This window comes from Thermobia domestica, chromosome 13 (assembly GCF_964235325.1).
Source record: "Thermobia domestica chromosome 13, izTheDome1.hap1.1, whole genome shotgun sequence".
Taxonomy (NCBI): Eukaryota; Metazoa; Arthropoda; class Insecta; order Zygentoma; family Lepismatidae; genus Thermobia; species Thermobia domestica.
Genome location: NC_137466.1, coordinates 72,853,209 through 72,871,687, shown reverse-complemented (window position 1 = coordinate 72,871,687; position 18,479 = coordinate 72,853,209). Strand labels below are relative to the sequence as shown.

At 33.3% G+C, this 18,479-nt stretch overlaps 1 protein-coding gene across 3 annotated transcripts in view; it reads right to left on the bottom strand.

Annotated features, from left to right (window-relative positions):
* Nucleotides 1–18,479, bottom strand: part of Stat92E (Signal transducer and transcription activator Stat92E) — a 110,976-nt gene that overhangs the window by 55,767 nt on the left and 36,730 nt on the right. For all 3 annotated transcript variants that reach the window (XM_081735911.1, XM_081735913.1, XM_081735912.1), the window contains exons 10-14: nucleotides 12,358–12,506; nucleotides 10,055–10,178; nucleotides 7,596–7,831; nucleotides 4,036–4,188; nucleotides 1,525–1,649 (exon numbers count right to left, since the gene is read on the bottom strand). In XM_081735911.1, coding sequence (XP_081592037.1) covers nucleotides 1,525–1,649; nucleotides 4,036–4,188; nucleotides 7,596–7,831; nucleotides 10,055–10,178; nucleotides 12,358–12,506 — 787 coding nt within the window. The remainder of the gene's footprint in view (nucleotides 1–1,524; nucleotides 1,650–4,035; nucleotides 4,189–7,595; nucleotides 7,832–10,054; nucleotides 10,179–12,357; nucleotides 12,507–18,479) is intronic.

The window sequence follows — 18,479 nt, the reverse complement described above, 5'->3', positions numbered from 1 at the left end:
GAATTTTCTTGTTTTTTATATCCTGATGGGGGTCCATTTAGGATAATGTATGTAAACTGATCTGTTGTTCCACTATCGTCATTAAGTCCATCCTTTCCTGCTGACCTTTTCTCCATCATATCACTAACCACTGAACCCCAGCTTTCACATATGGACTCAAATGGTACTCTCAAACAAAACATCATTAGTTTTACTGCAACAACGTATTTGTCTCAGAAATTTATCACTGCACATTTAAGGAGAGTCTTCAATTCAAAAAGCTTTCCTTCATTTCTTGAACTGATTACCAAGTCCTTCATAGATTTAATGGAAAGCTGGTATTCAAAAAATAATCTATCTTGATCTACATGTATCAAAAACTGAAATGGGAATATAGTCAACTCAAAGAAGTCTGAAGAAAACGGAAAGTCCTTTTCTGCTTACCCAACAGAAACATTACTTCTTGGAAAAGTTAAAATATCAAAATTAAACTAGAATTCTGATCTAGATACTATCTGTTTCAAGAAGCCTGCGTGAGCATCAGACTCATTTGTATAAACTTCAAATTGTTCCAGAATAGAATTTTGGGTATTCTTCGAAAACATGTGTTATTAAAGCAATATCAGCCTCTTCTTCCTCTAGTTTACTTTTTTTTTTATTTCTCTTCAGAATTTTCAAACTGACGGGTTGGTCCATTAGTGAACTTTTCTGTTGGTTGCTTTTTTTTCTTCTGGCAATTTTTCTGTGATCACGGCATGTTCTGCTATGGGGATGTTTACTAAGTTATTTCAAGATCGTCTTGAATACCTGGGGCTCATTTTCTTCTAAGGACTATTACAACATAGGATGGGAAAATAAAAAGAAATTTACTCGTGATCATGACTCTACAACGATAACGTTGTATGTTGTTGTTATATTTCTAATATAGTAATGAGGGCAGCAGTGCTATGTTTGCAAACATTAGCCACAAAATAGAAGAAGGAGAAGAAATAATCATGCAAGTAATATTTTGTAGATTGAGCAGTATATTTTAATTAGCAGATTGCTATGGCGATGATATTCGTTGCCAAGGAAATATTTTGTAATATATAATGGTGCAAGTCGCCATAATACACATATAATTTTGAATTGTGAAGTAAAATACGTTACTATCGTCAAATATAGTGTTCTGAGAATTTGAGACTTGTATATGTTTCTTTACGTTATCTTTAATATGCATAGCATATAAAAATATATTAATATATGTACGAACTGAGGCATCGTGTGGTTACGTTAGAACTCCCATGTGGGTCGCAATAATGAAAATATTTAATAAACAGAAGAGAGACAAAGGAAGTCCATTATTCTATTCCTATAGCGCCTATTAGTAATTAAAAACTTATAGTCATGATTAATATATAATGCAGAGCACGTGGAATGTGAGATGATGATGTAACAAAAATGATTAATAATTATTTTTGATAAATGAAGGAAGTAACTACTACAGAGTAAAGATCAAACATTCTTCTACAGTCTTTCAGTCTTTTGAATATTCTATATACATACCAGCACACCATGCAATCGTAACTCCTCCAAGTTCCGAGTCAGAGAATCTTAGCAGGAATGTACCGCTTGCACATGCCATCAGCATTTCTTCAGCTTGTTTCTTTCGAACAAACCCCAGTATTAACCTGAAAATATTTAAATGCATTTAAGATAATTACAAATTGAGTATCTCACACATTAAGCCTGTCCACGATATGCCTTCTAACATCTAAACCATTTATACTTTCGACCACATATTTTATAGGAGTCGCAAGTAAATATTCAATGTGTTCTTTCAATTGCAGTTTCCAAAGGCACGAATTACACTGAGCGGTTCCCATTTATTTGGAAAGAGTAAATTCCCCGACTTTTCCATGTTTTCCAGGTTACAATTTATAAATTTCCAGCTCTACATATTTAAAAATGCAACTATATATTTGTTCCGATCACGGGTTTTCTTATCTAATAAGCATGTGCATATACATATCGTGTGTATAAGTAGAGAAGTTTTGCACAGTAAACTAATTTATCTTATAAAATATCCTCTACCAAATAGCCGGATAAGACAAAAAGAGAAATAGGTTTAAAATTAACCGGTTCTTCCAGAACATTTTATGAGTAAACTGAATTCCCTGACTTTCAACACGTTTTCCAGGATTTCCAGGTCGGTGGGAATCTACTAAAACAAATCTCAAACTGTAATGAAATATTAAAGAATGTATTGTATTTATTTTAAGTCACTACAACATCAAGTTTTATTTTTACCTTACTGGAAACATATTCAGGCAGGTATATTCAGAAAAATATCCTGACTGCCCTTATTTTACAACCTACAGGTTGCTTCTATATTTACAAAAACAAAAACTTTCAATTTTCGCCTTGAACTACACTAGATAAAGAAAAAGAATTGTAATATATAAGAGACTTTTAAGGGAACAGAACCATTGAAGTCATGGATGATTGTAAATATACCTACTTCAAATATTGTAGTGGATTACAATTAATACAACAATATACAATGTAATTTATTTAACTAAAATAAAATTATACCATAAATATTATCGCTGACGGTCAACTTCGAATATCTGTCAGCTCAGTAATTAGATTATTCTGTTATTCCACTATATTTCCACACAACTGATATGAATATATATATGCAGTAATTAATTAAACATTTGACTTTCCAGTACACCTATAGATTCCCAGAGTACGAAATAGGTGAGTGTTAGTTTATCTTAAAATGTGCTAGACTGTATAAGTAAAAATTGACAATAATTGTAATATCTCCTGATAATCATATTCTCAGTGTCAGCCTCCAAATAAAATCTTTTACGGTGTGCGCAAGTTACCGCACATAATCTTCAATCTAACACTCAAGTATGGCAGCTGTAAGCTACTGAACAGAGTCAAGGACAAAAGAAAAAAAAAAAAAAAATAAAAATAAAAACCTTGGTATCTACCGCAGAACAAAGTATTCTTCCAAAAAGTGCTTTCGGAAATTACGATTTCCATCAACAGCTTAGTAGTTCGTAAAGTAAATTTAAACATGGAAAAGAAACATTCATGGGTAAAAACAAGGTTTAAAAAGTAATAAAAAATACAAAAAAGATAATTTTTATACCTTTTCAACCTTGTTTTTACCAATCCATGCTTCTTTTTATTAAGCTTTTTACTTATATTTCTTCTAAATATAATCACCGCCTGCAATACACATTGATCTAAAGGACAAAACTTAAGAATTAAAATAAGATTAATGAACAAGATATAGAACAAGGTGAGACCTTTCAAATTAACGTAATTAAAAGAAAATATGAGTGAAAAGGAAAAGAAGAAAAATCAGTGAAGATTATATATGATCTACCACGCATACAGCGCATACAGATATATAGATTATCATGAAGAATACATTAGCTAACCTAAAAGGCATTAAGCACTCGACAATATATAACTGAGGTAGTAGTTGAAGTAGAATATTTTATGTTGTGCAAATGTTTTATAAATAGGAAATACACTGGTTAGGGACATATCCTTTAGAAATACGAATAACATCAAATACAGCAACACACACAAAACTCTTACGCTTTAACGAGGAAATAATTTCTTACAAGCTTGCGTCCACTGCATAAACTGTTTTAAAAAAATCAAGACAACTCAAATAATTGCTGTCACCTATTACAACAAATTTATTCGATGAATCTTGCATACAGCACAGGTACAACTACAAATTTATGTATGTAGGCAGTATATCTTGTTAGATGAAAGAGCAAAATTGTTAAAAATAAACGGATTATGACAAGTGGAAGTTATAGCAACACTGCAAAGTACGGTTTGCACAAAAAATTTCTGAAAATGCAACTGAGAATGCTTGCATTTTCAGTATTCTATATTTAAACTGAATACAAGTGAATATTTTTCTTCTGTATTCAGTTTAAAACAAGTAAGTGTGTGGTTTAAGCTGTAGAAGTCCCCGGTTGAGGGGTTGAGCACATTTCAATTGAAAAGTCCAAGAAAGAAATATGAATTTATACTTACCCATCCATCCAGGGTCCTCTTAGATGTTCCCGTGTAAGTTTCATTACAGCGTAAAACCATTCCCAAAATGTAAAATTTCTTTCTGGCAAGGGTTCTTTACAAAACTGAGACCAGCTCAACATCATCCCACTATAATCCTGTACTTGAGCGTTCCTATGAAGATGTACCATATATTAGTAACTTATAATATGTTATCCTGAATGTATTTTCGAAAATGATTTTATAACTATTGTGACAAACTAGTTAAAAATATGTACACATGCACGCGTATTTTACATTTTATAGTTGGAACAAATGAAAACTAATTCTTTAAGAGGAAACAATGAAAACATTATCATACAATATACACATATAAACGTACCATAAGTACTTTCGATGAAGACTATCAGAAGCGGAGCGAAGAAAGTGCAGGGAAGGAGAATAGAAAAGAAGTCAAGAAGTCATGAAGCACATGGGTTAAGCTCCATATTAAACTGCAGTCACTTGATAATCTTGCCGTGGTGGAAGCAAGAATTTAGTGAACCTCTTATGGGTTACTTAATTCTAGTGAAAAATTCTAAGAAGCAGGATTCGGCTTTTTCTGTTTTCAAGTTGTCAAAACTATTAAGGATGCTCAACCACATTACAGTGATTTGCATTAATGATGTCTAGGTTATCCCAAACAACTTCAGTAGAAAGGAAAGCGCATAAATTATGAGGATCAGAAAAAAGCCTAAATCTGGATAAGTGGGAAAATATCAAGTTTTACCCTAAAAATTAATTTACCTTGAAGTTGATTACACCGTGCTGCTCTGAGAAAGCAATGCTCCAAGATGATTTCCCAAAGACGAAACTGGACTTGGGGAAATACGAAATACAATGCTTACTGCGTTTAATTCTGTGAGTATTTATTGGGCAGTGAATGCTTAATGTTGTTTGTTTTTTCAACTATATTTAGCTTAAATACCCGTTTTTCACACAGGGAGAATAGGTTTACGGAAAATATTTGAGCCCTTCTTAAGGATATGCATTTTAATGAAAGCGTAATGATATAAATGTACCACGTACTTATTTTTCGCAGAAATTTTGAACCTTCTTGAATCAAAGTGACGTGATAAAATCCCAGCTAGAGGTAAGTACTATGTCCGTAAATTCTTTTCGAGAGGTAAAGTGTTTTTCCGTGATGCAATCACGACACGAACAACAGATACCACCAATTTCAATGTGAAGAACGAAATTATAGAAAATCATTCCACCCTTTAAAACAGAAAATTTCAAAAACTGTGAAACATGTGAACCTTATTTTTAATGAGGAGTTTATTTACAGTTTCATCTCTTGACTTTGATGAGCTCATGAGATACTCCATTTTTTTTCGTAAATTTTCGACTTCTGTCTCCTTCGAATGCTCCCTTTAATCATAATATAAAAAATAAAATAAAATAAAATAAAATAAAATAAATAAATAAATAAAAAATCAGCTCGAGGTAGGAACTAACTTTGTTCTAAAATTCATTTGAAACTTTTCAGAAGATTTCCCGTGATGCGATCACAATCAACAGGTAACATTGCTTTCAATGTGAAGAAAGAAATTAAAGAAAATGTTCCCCAGTGGACTTTCTAACTACAATTATTCTGAGCCCGTGTGCATTTTTGTGAATAAGTATTGTTAGTCGTCTAATTTTTTTCCCCTTATACTAGGTAGAATGAGAAAAGTAATGATGGATACATGCGACACTCGACGGGAGCGGAAGAGGGAAGGGGAAAAGGAAAATAAATTTAGATCTAATGCTTTTTGGTCAAGAAACTTTTTTTTTTTAAATAGAGTTGAATGTTTTATAAAGTGATGGAGATATCCGGGACACGGATTTTGAAAAGGGAGGCTGAAAAATGAAAACAGTCTTACAAATTAAAAAAAGAAAAACGTGATTTGTTGGAGATATCCGGGATCCGAATTCTGAAAAGGGAGGCTGAAAAATGAAAACAGCCTTACAAATAAATAAAAAAAAAAAAAAAAGAAAAGAAAAAAAAAGAAAAGAAAAACGTGATTTGTTTACTTTTTTCTTCTGTTTGAGTGCTTTAATGACGGTAGACATTTAGAACTCAAGACAGGAAGGGGATAATCAACCGTGTGATAATATTTACGGTTGCCAAAAAAATAATTTAATGTAAGATCCAGCATGCAACGCAACTGAAAACAAGAAGGAAAGAAATGTATAAATATTTTACGCACCTGAACACCTCTCGAAAGACTTCAGGAATTTATTATAATAGTAGTGACAACCCAAAGTTTTATTTTATTTAGTTCGCTGGGTTTAAAACTGTACATTAACATTACAGTAGAATTATACTGGAAATGAAACTAAAGCTGAGAACGACTATCTCAACCTAGTAAAATCTTTACTAATAAAATGATACCAGGTCGACTTTAACAAAAATATGATTTATTTACATGGTTGATTATTGCTAAATAAATAAAAAAAAATTAATGCAAAATAATAATTATTATTCCTGTATTGTTACTTCAAGGATAACTTGAAACTTCAAACCCATTGAATAAATAAATGGAAACAGGAGAATATTCCAGAAATAAAGACAATCACTCCGCAACAGCAATTTCTGTATAACTGAATATCCATGTTTCACCAAAGCATACGCTACAACGTCACAAATATTTTTGTATAAACAATGGTATTTCCAGCAAGGGATTTTTTTGTTTTTCATTTACCAAAAATAAGGTGTTCTGATTTTTTTTTTCACTCAATTCAATTCAATACGTCGTTCATATATATATATATATATATATTTTTTTTGTCACGAAGTTTGGATTTTATCATTCAACTTTCATCGTTCTATATATATATATATATTATAGCATCGCTTAATATTGGACGCATATTAACTAACTGAAAAGTAACTTTTAAGCGTCCTTTTCGTGTCCAGAAATTGCACACAGTTACGATGATTCAGTCACCACTCTCGGCGCGATGTGATCAGTTATATTAAATCGTTTCTGACTTGTAGAAGTTGGAGACTATGAACAAGGAAAATACTCCTGAATACTTGGAACACTATGTACAGCAGAAAAAGTATGCCTTCAGGATTCACTGAACCAATGTCGATGGCTACCCGATCGTATTGGTAACTTAGCATATACTACTTGCAGAAGCGGAAAACGACATTTAGAAAATGTTGTGTAAGTAATCAAACTTGCACTAGCACAAGCAGCACTCATTGAAGCTGGAAAACAAAGGTTACGCATGCCTTTTTTTTCTTTCTTTTTTTTCTATACAGAATGTGTAAGACTGAAGTAGAGCAAGAAAGCGTAGGTTTCAGCTTTTTACCGAAGAGATACAATGCACTTCGAAGTTGGCAAACATATTCAAAGTTATAAGGTTTTTCACACCGCACCGACAACAATAGATCATCAAAACTGTATGCTATTTATCTATATTTAAAAGAACGCTTGAAGGTGAATCTTTCTAAATATTTCATTATTTACTTGACATACTACCCACCTTTACGCGTATTACCATACGTTTTGCTCAGCTACATACTTTTAAATGATTGAATTTTACTTTACCTGAAAGCTTTTTCGCCCAAAAACCTAAGATTTTCTTCTGTTAATGAACGTCCTGTAGCTGCCTTGAACTTAATATTCAAAGCCTCTGCAACTTGATGCCACGGGACTTTCTCTGGCACAGCAAATGGTATTCGTCCTGGTTCTGCGAACGCATTGTCCCATGTAACGGTGGCCCACGCATGCGGTTCCTGGTTACCATGAACTATCACTACTACAGGAAGTGATAACGTCCACACCTATGGGATAAAAGCTTTATATAAACCCATGAAGTCAACAGAATCATAGTTTTCATGGCCACGAGAACTACATAATAAACAAAATCTTAAAAGTTTTCATTACTAGTTATAAGCACTAATATAATATAACAATACATTTTTTGTCTTCTATTTATTGTATATCCTACAGGATTGGCAAAAACCATGGTTTTTATTGAAAAAAACAAAAAACAGGTTTTTTGGTTTAAACCAGGTTTTTTTGGTTTAAATAATTTACTCTATGTATTTATATTAGATATGGACAGAAATTAGTTTGTTTCGCCTTGGTGTTGTTATGCAACAACAAGGTTATGCTGGAAGGGGTCACATAAGCTTAAAGCGGAATCCAAACTGCTTCTCGACTTACATACAAGAGAAACTGTCCATTTGGGCAAGAAACCGGGACAAATTGGTCACAAATGCGATTGCCGACTCACTCACGAAGGACTCCTGATAAAAATATGATGTACTGATCTTTACATAGGCGTACTTGTTAATATAATTGTCGAGAGTCATTTCAAAAGGGCAAAAAGATTAACAATTACACAAGTAGAATTATATATAAATCGGGAAACTCCCGCTTTAGCCATTGGAATCCTGTTATTACTTAAATGTGTTTGTATGTAAAATTTTAAGGTTAACATATCATAATCACTACGCTAAAACTGAGATATTAAATTACAAATTTGGTATGTAGAAATCATTCAATAAAATTAAAACAAAATCAAATCCAAGTTGGTGTTGGAAGCTACGTAGGCAGTTGATAAATTTTGCCAATTTCTATCAATAAGAGGCAAGCTTGGCTTCTTTATAAAACAATAGGCATTCATTCAAGAAGAAATATATAATTTGGTTTCATTTCGTATGTTTAGGCTTAACATCCTTATGAAATATCAAGGTTATCACGGAGAAGATTTTCGCTTAAAGGCACACCTCGAATCGCTACTTGAAAGATGGGTTGTGGTTCGACCGAGAATTGAACACGGGACCCCTTGATTAAACGGTAAAAAGTAGATAAACGTAATGCAGATGGTTTGATATGTGGAAACGTCACCATTAAGTTCACACGATTTAAAGCATTTTTCGTTTTTTTTTTTTTTTTTGGTTTAAACCTTTTTTTTTTTTTTTTTTTTTTTTTTTTTTTTTTTTTTTTTTTTTTTTTTTAAACAGCTGGTTTAAACCAGCCAACCCTGATATCCTATATAGAATTTAAGAATTGAATTAATGAATTGATTGATTCAGGACAAAGTCGCAATCTAATAAGATCAAGGTATGTGACTTCGAGTTTGTTTCTTAGAAACAATCAGCCCTTATGAAGACCTCAGAACCATTAGATTAGATACGATTTGATTTGAGATTAGCACCCCTTTCCGCAGCAAGGGTATATGAAACGTAGACCTACAGCTTAATGTGGGATCCGAACCACATGAGCTCTCGCCGAGAATCGAATCCGGGTTTCCCACTCAGAACTATTAAAAGTTGAAATACCGGTTATAGAATATACAGAACGCACTAAAAAGGTAAATAAATATTTTGTTGTATTCTTACATGTTGTATTCTGTGTGAAAGATAACATACAAACAACATTACAAACATGAATTCACGAAGAATTTCGGTAAGTAAGCCTGACCACTGGATATCCTTAGGTATTAACATAAATCTTGCATGAACGTAACATGCACTTCCCGATGTATTCATCAAAATATCCATCCTCGAAATATGATGATTCCATTCTAAAGCAATACGAGTAATTTCAAATCCGTGTCAGTCTGATAATGTAGTAAAAAAAACTTATGTTATGCTTAATATGTTTCTTTCCCCAATTTCAATTCCCAAGTTATTCTCCGCTATTGTATTATTTTTAAACAACTCACTGAATATGTATGCAGATAAAAAGATGAAAATATTCCTGTTTTAGTGTCTAACAAATCTTTCATTTTGGAAATTATCAGAAAAGTTATTTATATGCTTTTATATTGATATTTGGCATATCTTACAAAGAATACTGTAAACGTAATTTCATATTCCTTGCAGACAAATGTATTTTCTGCAGAATGAAGAGAAGACGATAAAATGCAAAATATTGTTTTGTTTAGCTCGGAAGATATTAAAATATAATAAACCATAAAATTACGCGCTTTATATATTCAACTATACTTATTTTCTACAAAATAATAGTTTATTGAATAATAATAATACACTAACCTGGAAAACCAATTCACCTCCACCCACTGAAAACTGTGATTGAAACAAAAGTGAGAACTTCTCATCCATGACAGATTCTGTTCCCTTCTTTTCTGCTCTTTTGATCTTCTTGAGCTGCATATTCCTAAACATGAATGCATAAAATTAGTTATTTTTCTATACATATACTGGCACTAAAATAATTTACTAGCAAGAACGAGTCAGAACATAGTTTTTAATACTTACTATGGTATTTTGCAAAACTTTAAAATGTTGTAACTTTCACATATACACAACGAATTTACTACGAATTTTATTCCATATTCCTGCTTATATGGGGTTATATAATGTCAAGAGAAAAAAAAAATACACACGGTGAATTCAATATGTCTTTACTACCTTTAATTTTTTCAAACTTCAACTCAACTGATAATGAGGGCTGTGTCTTTTGAGAGTGATATTGTATCTTTATCGGATTCAATATTATATGTTTCTCGTTATTTGTACGACAAATCTGCTTATACTGTTGTTCATTACGTACACTTCTACTATAGACACTTAACGGCAGTTCTTGGCATTAGCATTAACTATTATTCATTCCACGTTAAGCTGATACACAGTCGAAATAAATTCCCACACTCCTTCTCCTTTGCCACTTTAAAAGGGAAAAACAAGTTGATGACATGTTAGGAAGGAATTTTTTTAAAGATACAGAATCGTGTCAAATTTAAGTTTTCATCCCGTCATTACTCTTTTTATTTAGCAACAACTGCTATCAACAATACTTCTACCTTTTCATCTTTAAAAAGACGTATTGATTACTATATCAAATCTAATAGGAACACAAACAGCAACTGGATCTAGTTGACTAAGGACAGAAATCAATAGAGAGCTTTTGTAAACGCGGTGTTGCATCTCTGTGTTTCCTGAGTCACAGAGTGAGTTATTCGGCACTTCTACACCTCCGTGTGCGGGAGTTGGTTTCTGGTGGAAAGAGGAACATTAAACTTCATGTTTATCAGATCTTGTATGAGCAAGATGAAGAGAAACCTTGTTTTGCTCTTTTATCAGCTTACCTGAAATGAATGAGGAAACCAATCAACTCCAAAAAAACTCGGTTGTTATATTTCTTATTCTCATCCGATATTTAAAATTGTTATTGGTATTAAAAGATCACTAAGTTTCACTTTTCGGTTCTTTGTGAAATACAGTACCAAATATACAGGATTCAATCACAATTTACGTGTGTATAACATATTGGGTACAAACAAAATATTTAAATATCACAGAGATTATCATTCGTCTCCCAAAATGAGTCGAAAAGATGAAAAGAGAGTTCGAGAAATACAAATGGGTTTGCTTTTAAGGGGAATCCAGTTTCAACTTTCAAATTACCAACTGAGGAAGTTGTGAGAAGTCACTGAATATCTTAGAAAAAAAGATTTCCTTCTGACTGAGAACGTGATAAATTCCTTTGAAGTCTACTTAAGTTATCTTCATAATTGCAGAGCTAATTAACAAAAACTTTTAGAAAATACATAGTAACACCGGCGGAAAATAAAATAATGAAACGGACTCTATCTCCGGGACGTATACGTCTAGTGTGTGTTTCATACACGTCTTCCTTAGTCTGGAATCTGGGAACACTGTATGGTTTGCATAAAGAATGTTGGGGAAACAACGTCACGTTCTGTAGGTAGTGGAAAACCACCTTCACGTTAGAACAATGGAACCAGTCCAATACAGATTGTTTTTAACTCGAGAAAGCTGTATCTTGTTGAAAGTCAAATCAGATTATGTTTACCCGTAGGACGGAAATCTCAATACGTATAACACGACTACAGACATACATATGTAAAGACACACCTTCAATAGCAACCGATCATAACAGCTTCTTTTCACTTCTGTATTGTGGTACCATTAACTATTTAATATCAGTACAGAACACATCTCAACGATAATTATTCTCATTGCAATCACAACAACAAATAACCATATTTAATAATATAAAAAGGCTACATATCATACTAATAAGTAGCCACCTATTTAACAACAGATTAACAACAATAAACTTTGCTGAAACGGTGACTTTTACCGACATTGAAGGCATCCAACAGAATGTAAAATTATTAATGTTAAGGTGATATCAGATTGAACTCTTCCAGACGCTGTTCAAATTATTAGATTGTGCCATCCACTGTACCTTGGTATAAATAAAGAGGTGTATTTTGAATAAAATACAGGTAATATCCTATTACTTTGTATCTAATCTATGTCGTCTCTAATAATTTAATTACCAGGCCATGTATTATGTGAAGATATACCTGAAACTGACAGACAATTGCCGTGTTGTTTGATTATATTCCATTGTTCCAGTGTTGTTCAGAATCTCTCCGCTCGCTTCACCCTTGGCCATTTTGTCATTTTTCAACAAAGCATTTGCTTGTGCTTCACTTATAATTGTCACTTTGACCTGTAAAATATAATTTTAAAAAAATAATAATAATTTCCTAATAGAAAGGATTGTGATTATATTACATTTCTAATTTACTACGACATACATACATATATATAAGAGATTTTATTTGATGTTAAATATTGCAAAACAGTATGACGTTTGTTTGTGTGAATTTGTGTACCCAAATATACAATCCAATACACATTATACAGATATGATTTTGTTCATAAAGTAATAATATTCTGTACAAAAATTACGTTTCCGTACGTAACTTGTACATATTTTCTATGCAGAACGGAGGGGAGAGAGAAAGAGAAGTGCAGTATTAGGCATCACTACTGAGGGACATCTTCTATAACGCACGCGCGTAGCCTAGTGCTTAATACGTATAGTTTCTGCACGTGGTCCAGGTTTGATTCCCAGTAATGGTACTAACTTTCGCATAAAAATCCAAGTAGTGCTTCGGGTTCAGTTTTAAAAAGGAGGTCCTAACTCATACATGCGATGTTGGTAAGGGACGTTACACCTCAATTAATCGAATCCGTTCTAGCAAGTACAATCCATCTGACCGTATCTTACGTTTTTGTAAGCTCACGGAGCTTTAATCGGAATATTTAAGAGCAAAAGTTTTGAAGATAAGAGAGAAAAAATCTCTCAAATGAGAATGATTAAATCTAAAACAGAATAAGTTACCGTAATACTTTTCTTATATATTTTTCATCAAACAATTTACGACACTTAATGCGCATGTATTGTTCAAAGAGAATGTGCAGCGTTAAAACATACCTTACTGACATTTCTTTCATGCAGTAAGCCGAAAAATTTAGTATGACTACTTAGCTACAAATTAATAATAAGGACAAGATAAACGAATATACCGAACTAATAGAATTATGATACACAGAATAAATGAAAATTTAACACTGTTTTCCTGCGAGGATTATTGCTTTTTCTACTCAATATACAGGGTGGTCCGAAAGTGGGAAAACACCAAATAAAAGGCAGGATTTTAAAACAGCTGCAAAACTAATACTGTAGGTTAGTAGTACAGGTGAGGGGAAAAACTTTTAGGACATGTGATGTCGACGGCATCCGTCATTTTGAATTCATTTTCATTTCTTAAAATGGAAGCCACATGTTGTGATACCTTGTTTTACCTGAAATTTTCTGAGAACTTTGGTGCTTTGTTTGTTTTTGTTTTATTACTTACCGTCAGGCTCGTATTTAGGTAAGTGCTATTCTGTGCTCGAGCACAGGGCGGCAAAATTTCGGATTTTTAAAAAGATTTACAATAAAGTAATATTTGAAACTAGCAACCTTTTGGAGTCCGGCGCAAGCGCGAGAAAATATGTTAATGTGTTTAATTCGCTTTAATTACAGTAGTTACCAATTAGCTAGCTTATTTTATTATTTTTTAAAAAATCATCCTTTCCCACTCCCACCCCAGAGGAGATGATGAACATTATGAAAACTGATACCGATAAACTCAGCGCCTCGAAAACTATGAATTCAACTCTAATATTGGTAGTTTTCGATTATTTTTAAAATTCCCCCATATTATTCTTATGGGGACTTTGCACCCCCCATATCTCAGCTCAGATGTGACCTAGGGACCTGGAACAGACCATTTCGATCATTTCTCTGAGCTTTAAAATATATTAAAATTTTATGTTGTTATCTATTGTGGTTCTCGAGTTGAAAAACGCTACAGACAGACAAGACAGACCGCTTATTATGTTGTATTGTATTGCAAAAACATGAGAAAACGCATACAGGAGTTTTATAAATTTCGCTGCAAATACTTTGGGAAGGATTTTCTTTTTATTCAAGTAACCTAAAATATGAGAAAATGCATAAATAGGGAAAACAGTTCATTTGTAAATACTTTGGGAATTATTATTATTATTTGGATAATCTTACATGAGAAAACGCATACAGGAACTTTTTTTTTCTCAAATACTTTGGGAAGATTCATTTGCTATTCAAGTAACTTAAAACATGAGAAAAGAAACGCACACACAGGAGAAAAACAGTTTCTTTGCACTTTGGAAAGAGTTTGTTTATTATTTTATTTTTTTATTTCGGTAATCTAACATGAGAAAATGCATACAAGGGAAAAACAGTTTCTTTGCAAATACTTTGAGGGAGAGTCTCTTTAATTATTATTTGGGTAATGTAACAACATGGAAAACGCAGACAGGAGAAAAACAATTTTTTGCAAATACTTTGGGAAGTTCTTTTGTTACTATTCAAGTAAACTAAAATATGAGAAAAGAAAATGCATACAGGAGAAAAAGTTTATTTGCAGATATTTTGCAAAGAGTTTCTCTTATTCATTCGAGTAGCTTAAAAACACATGAAAGAATCCACGTTCATTATGTAAACTAATATAATTTTTACATATAAAGTTTTATAATTTTTTTTTTTTTTTTTACTGAACTCACTATAATCTTTAATTAAGTGATAAGTTCAAAATAAACAATGTCAAAAACACTGCCTAGTTTTTCTAAAATTACGTATTTTACTATTACAGTGATAAGAGTAAATATTTAAGAAATTCGATCATAATTCAAGTGAAATTATGAAATATAAAAAATGACGCAACGGCTGATTAAGAATTAATAGAATACACTTTCTCCGGTTAGTAAATTAAAACCTACATGAATAAATAACATGCCACTATTGAGAGAATGTGTTCCCAACTGATGAGTGGTTAAGCTCGTTGCCTTGTAATCTAGGGGTCCCAGATTCTATTCCCGGTGAGACACAAGTGGTTGGAATCCCAAGTTAAGCTGTAGGTCCCGTTCTTAGTACTTCATTATCATTCCATGGAAGGCAATGGCAAGCTACTATGGGTTCAACTTGCCCAGGGACCTTCGAATCAAACACCTATCTTCGGGCAGACCACCACATCATAATCATCACAGAGAATTAGGCCATTTGAAATTAGGTTGTAACTTTTGTAAATTGTAATACCTAAACTGCTACTCAACAAGAGCTGGTATGTTTGCAGAATCACGGTTTGTTTCCTTGTTTGAGACATAAGTTTGTGCAGGGGAAGGGGGGGGGGTTGGCAAATTATTTAGAGCACAGGGCCGCACAATATATAAATACGGGCCTGCTTACCGTAAAGAACTTATGACTCTTTTGTTTTCTTAGTATTGTTTCAAATGACTAAGATAAAATGACTAAGACACAAGCAGAACGTATTGAGATCATTTTGATGTCAGGAGAGCAAAGCACAAGCATTGTTGCTGACTTTCACAAGCGTCACTCAGATAAGACACTCACTCTTAGCCACACAACAGTAAACAAGTTGATCAAGAAATTCAGGGAAACGGGATCCGTGATTAACAAACAAAATTCAGGCAGACTATGCACGATGACTGACGAAACAGCGTCAATAGCAATGTTGACACGATTTAACACGAGTTCGGATTGAAGAACTCGCAGGAAAGTGGTGTTACTCGCAAATCAATTATGCGTGTTTTGTCTCTGCATTAAGTAGCACCTGTACAAGCTACAAGTATATTAGCACTTGTTAGAGAAGGACACCGATTGGCGTTTAGAATTCGCGGAATGGGCAACAGAGCAAATACGCCAAAATCCCCGTTTCGCCTATGACGTCTTATTCACAGATGAAGCCAACTTTTACGTTTCTGGTGAGGTGAACTAACAGAATGTTCGCTACTGGTCGAACACCAATCCCTATCAGTCTGAAGCATTTGCTAGCATTCCTGGAAAAGTGATGGTATGGAATGGTGTGGTGTATGAGGGATCTGTGTTGTGGGTCTTCTGTTTAACAATGGTACCTTAAAAGCAATCGAAGATTGTCATATGTTGGAAGATATCTTGCCATCTCTCTTATCTGAAGATGGAAGATTCCCCGTTTCTACTAACACGATAGTGCTCCTCTGCATTATGGAAATTGTGTTCGTGAATATTTAGATGCGCAGTTTCTCAATTCGTGGTTCAGTATATTGTGAAATGGCCACTACATTCCCCTGACTTCACTCCCCTCCATTTTTATCTTTGGGTGTATCTTAAGTCCACTGTATATTCAGTGAAAATTCAGAATATTGACCACCTACAGCAACGCATAACAAACGCGTGTGCAAGCATACCAGAAAGCACTTTGAGCAAGGTTTTGGATGAATGGGGAAAAAAGAATGACTGACAATTCAACGGAATTGACAGCACATCGAACACATCTTTTACTTGGGAGAAATGTGTGGTATGTGACTGACATGAAACCAGAAAACAATCATAACTTCATTATGGTAAGTGATAAAACAAAAACAAACACTGCATTGAATTCCTGAGAAAATATCAGATGAGAACAAGGTATTACAACCTATGATTTCCATTTAAGAAAATTAAAGTGAATTCAAAATGGCGGATTTCACGATAGCAACCATCGACATCACATCTAAAAATCCTCCCCCACCGGTACAACTAACCTACAATGTTACATTTGCAATATTTTTAAAATCTTGCGTTGTATTTGGGTTTTCCACACCTTTGAACCACCCTATATACGCAAATTTATTACTTCTGACAAATTTGCTGAACAAGCAAATTAATGGGTGAAATCAGCTATACATAATTTGGAAATCACGGCTATACAAGTTCTCACGTTAAAATAAGGATAATGTCTTTCTAATTCTCAATGAGCTATGAGGTATAGAGAACGAATGAAACCTAACGAAGATCTACTGATAATGACAGGGACATAACATTTGAAATGACCATTACAGCAAATCAATTTGGAATCTGGAGTTATGTACGCTCAGTACGTTTTATTCCGAATTATCTGTTCACTTTCACTCTCAATATAATTATATTCTGGACGACTCCACATGCTATTCTGAAGACAAGCTACAAGAAGTTTAATTCTGACCATTTAAATCTCTTTAAAAAGTAATATGCTCCTATAAGCAGAAGTAAATGAAATACAAGTGAATTTTCTTTAAGATGCTTATTTTAAACAAACAGAAACTAAAATGTCCTCCGTACGGTTGTGAAAATACTCCCTTTGACAGAGATTGCACGGTCCTTTTTCTCTTTAATAAAATTATCTACTTTATGTTGCTTAAGTAACTTAAAATAGAAATAACACATAGCTTCGAAGCAAAGCACATTTTTTTAAAATGAAAATATCTATTTTTATCAGTTTCGTCAACTAACAAACATTTGGCTCCATCAGACACACAATCTGATGAGATAATGTGTCTGTCTAATGAAGCCAGAGGTTTAGTTTGTTCGCGAAACTGATTCACATAAACCTTTATAGATATGAAAATGGATGTGTGTATGTTCTACCATAACTCTGGAACGCCTACAGCAATTTTAACCAAGCTTCATACACATACTACTTGCAATCTGGGAACAAGCACTGTCGTGGTAAGACCCACTTGCACATTTAAGGGAGGAAGGTGAAGGGAAAGACATACAAAATGATCGAAAACGACCGATATTAGTGTCAAATTCTACTTTTCGGAGTCCATGATCTAATTGGTGATAGTTTCTATGCCCTTTAAGTGCAAGTTAAGCTCTCAGTTAGGCAGGATCCCCCTTAGCATTTCTAGGGGGGAATGAGATAGGGATGTTCAATATGGGAAAAGTACTGTGGGAATGGGACATCCCAAGGGGTGGGAGTTGGAAGGAGTGACACCTATAAATAATGAAAACTACTGATATTAACGTGTAATCCATAGTTTTTGGAAGATAGATAGTAAATATTTCCTGTTTAAAATGACTTTTGGAAGATAGATAGTAAATATTTCAAGCCAGGTATTCATATCAAATTTTATTAAAGGCGTATTCTGTGAAGGTAGAGTATTTCAATATTATGCCAAAAGTAGAGTATATTCTGTATTTTTATCATCACCCTTTTATCGAAAAATATTTTAACGGGAAGAAGGTTTTCAAATATTTCTCATAAATCTTATTCTCCCCGTGCGAGGAATGGGCATTCCAACTAGTATT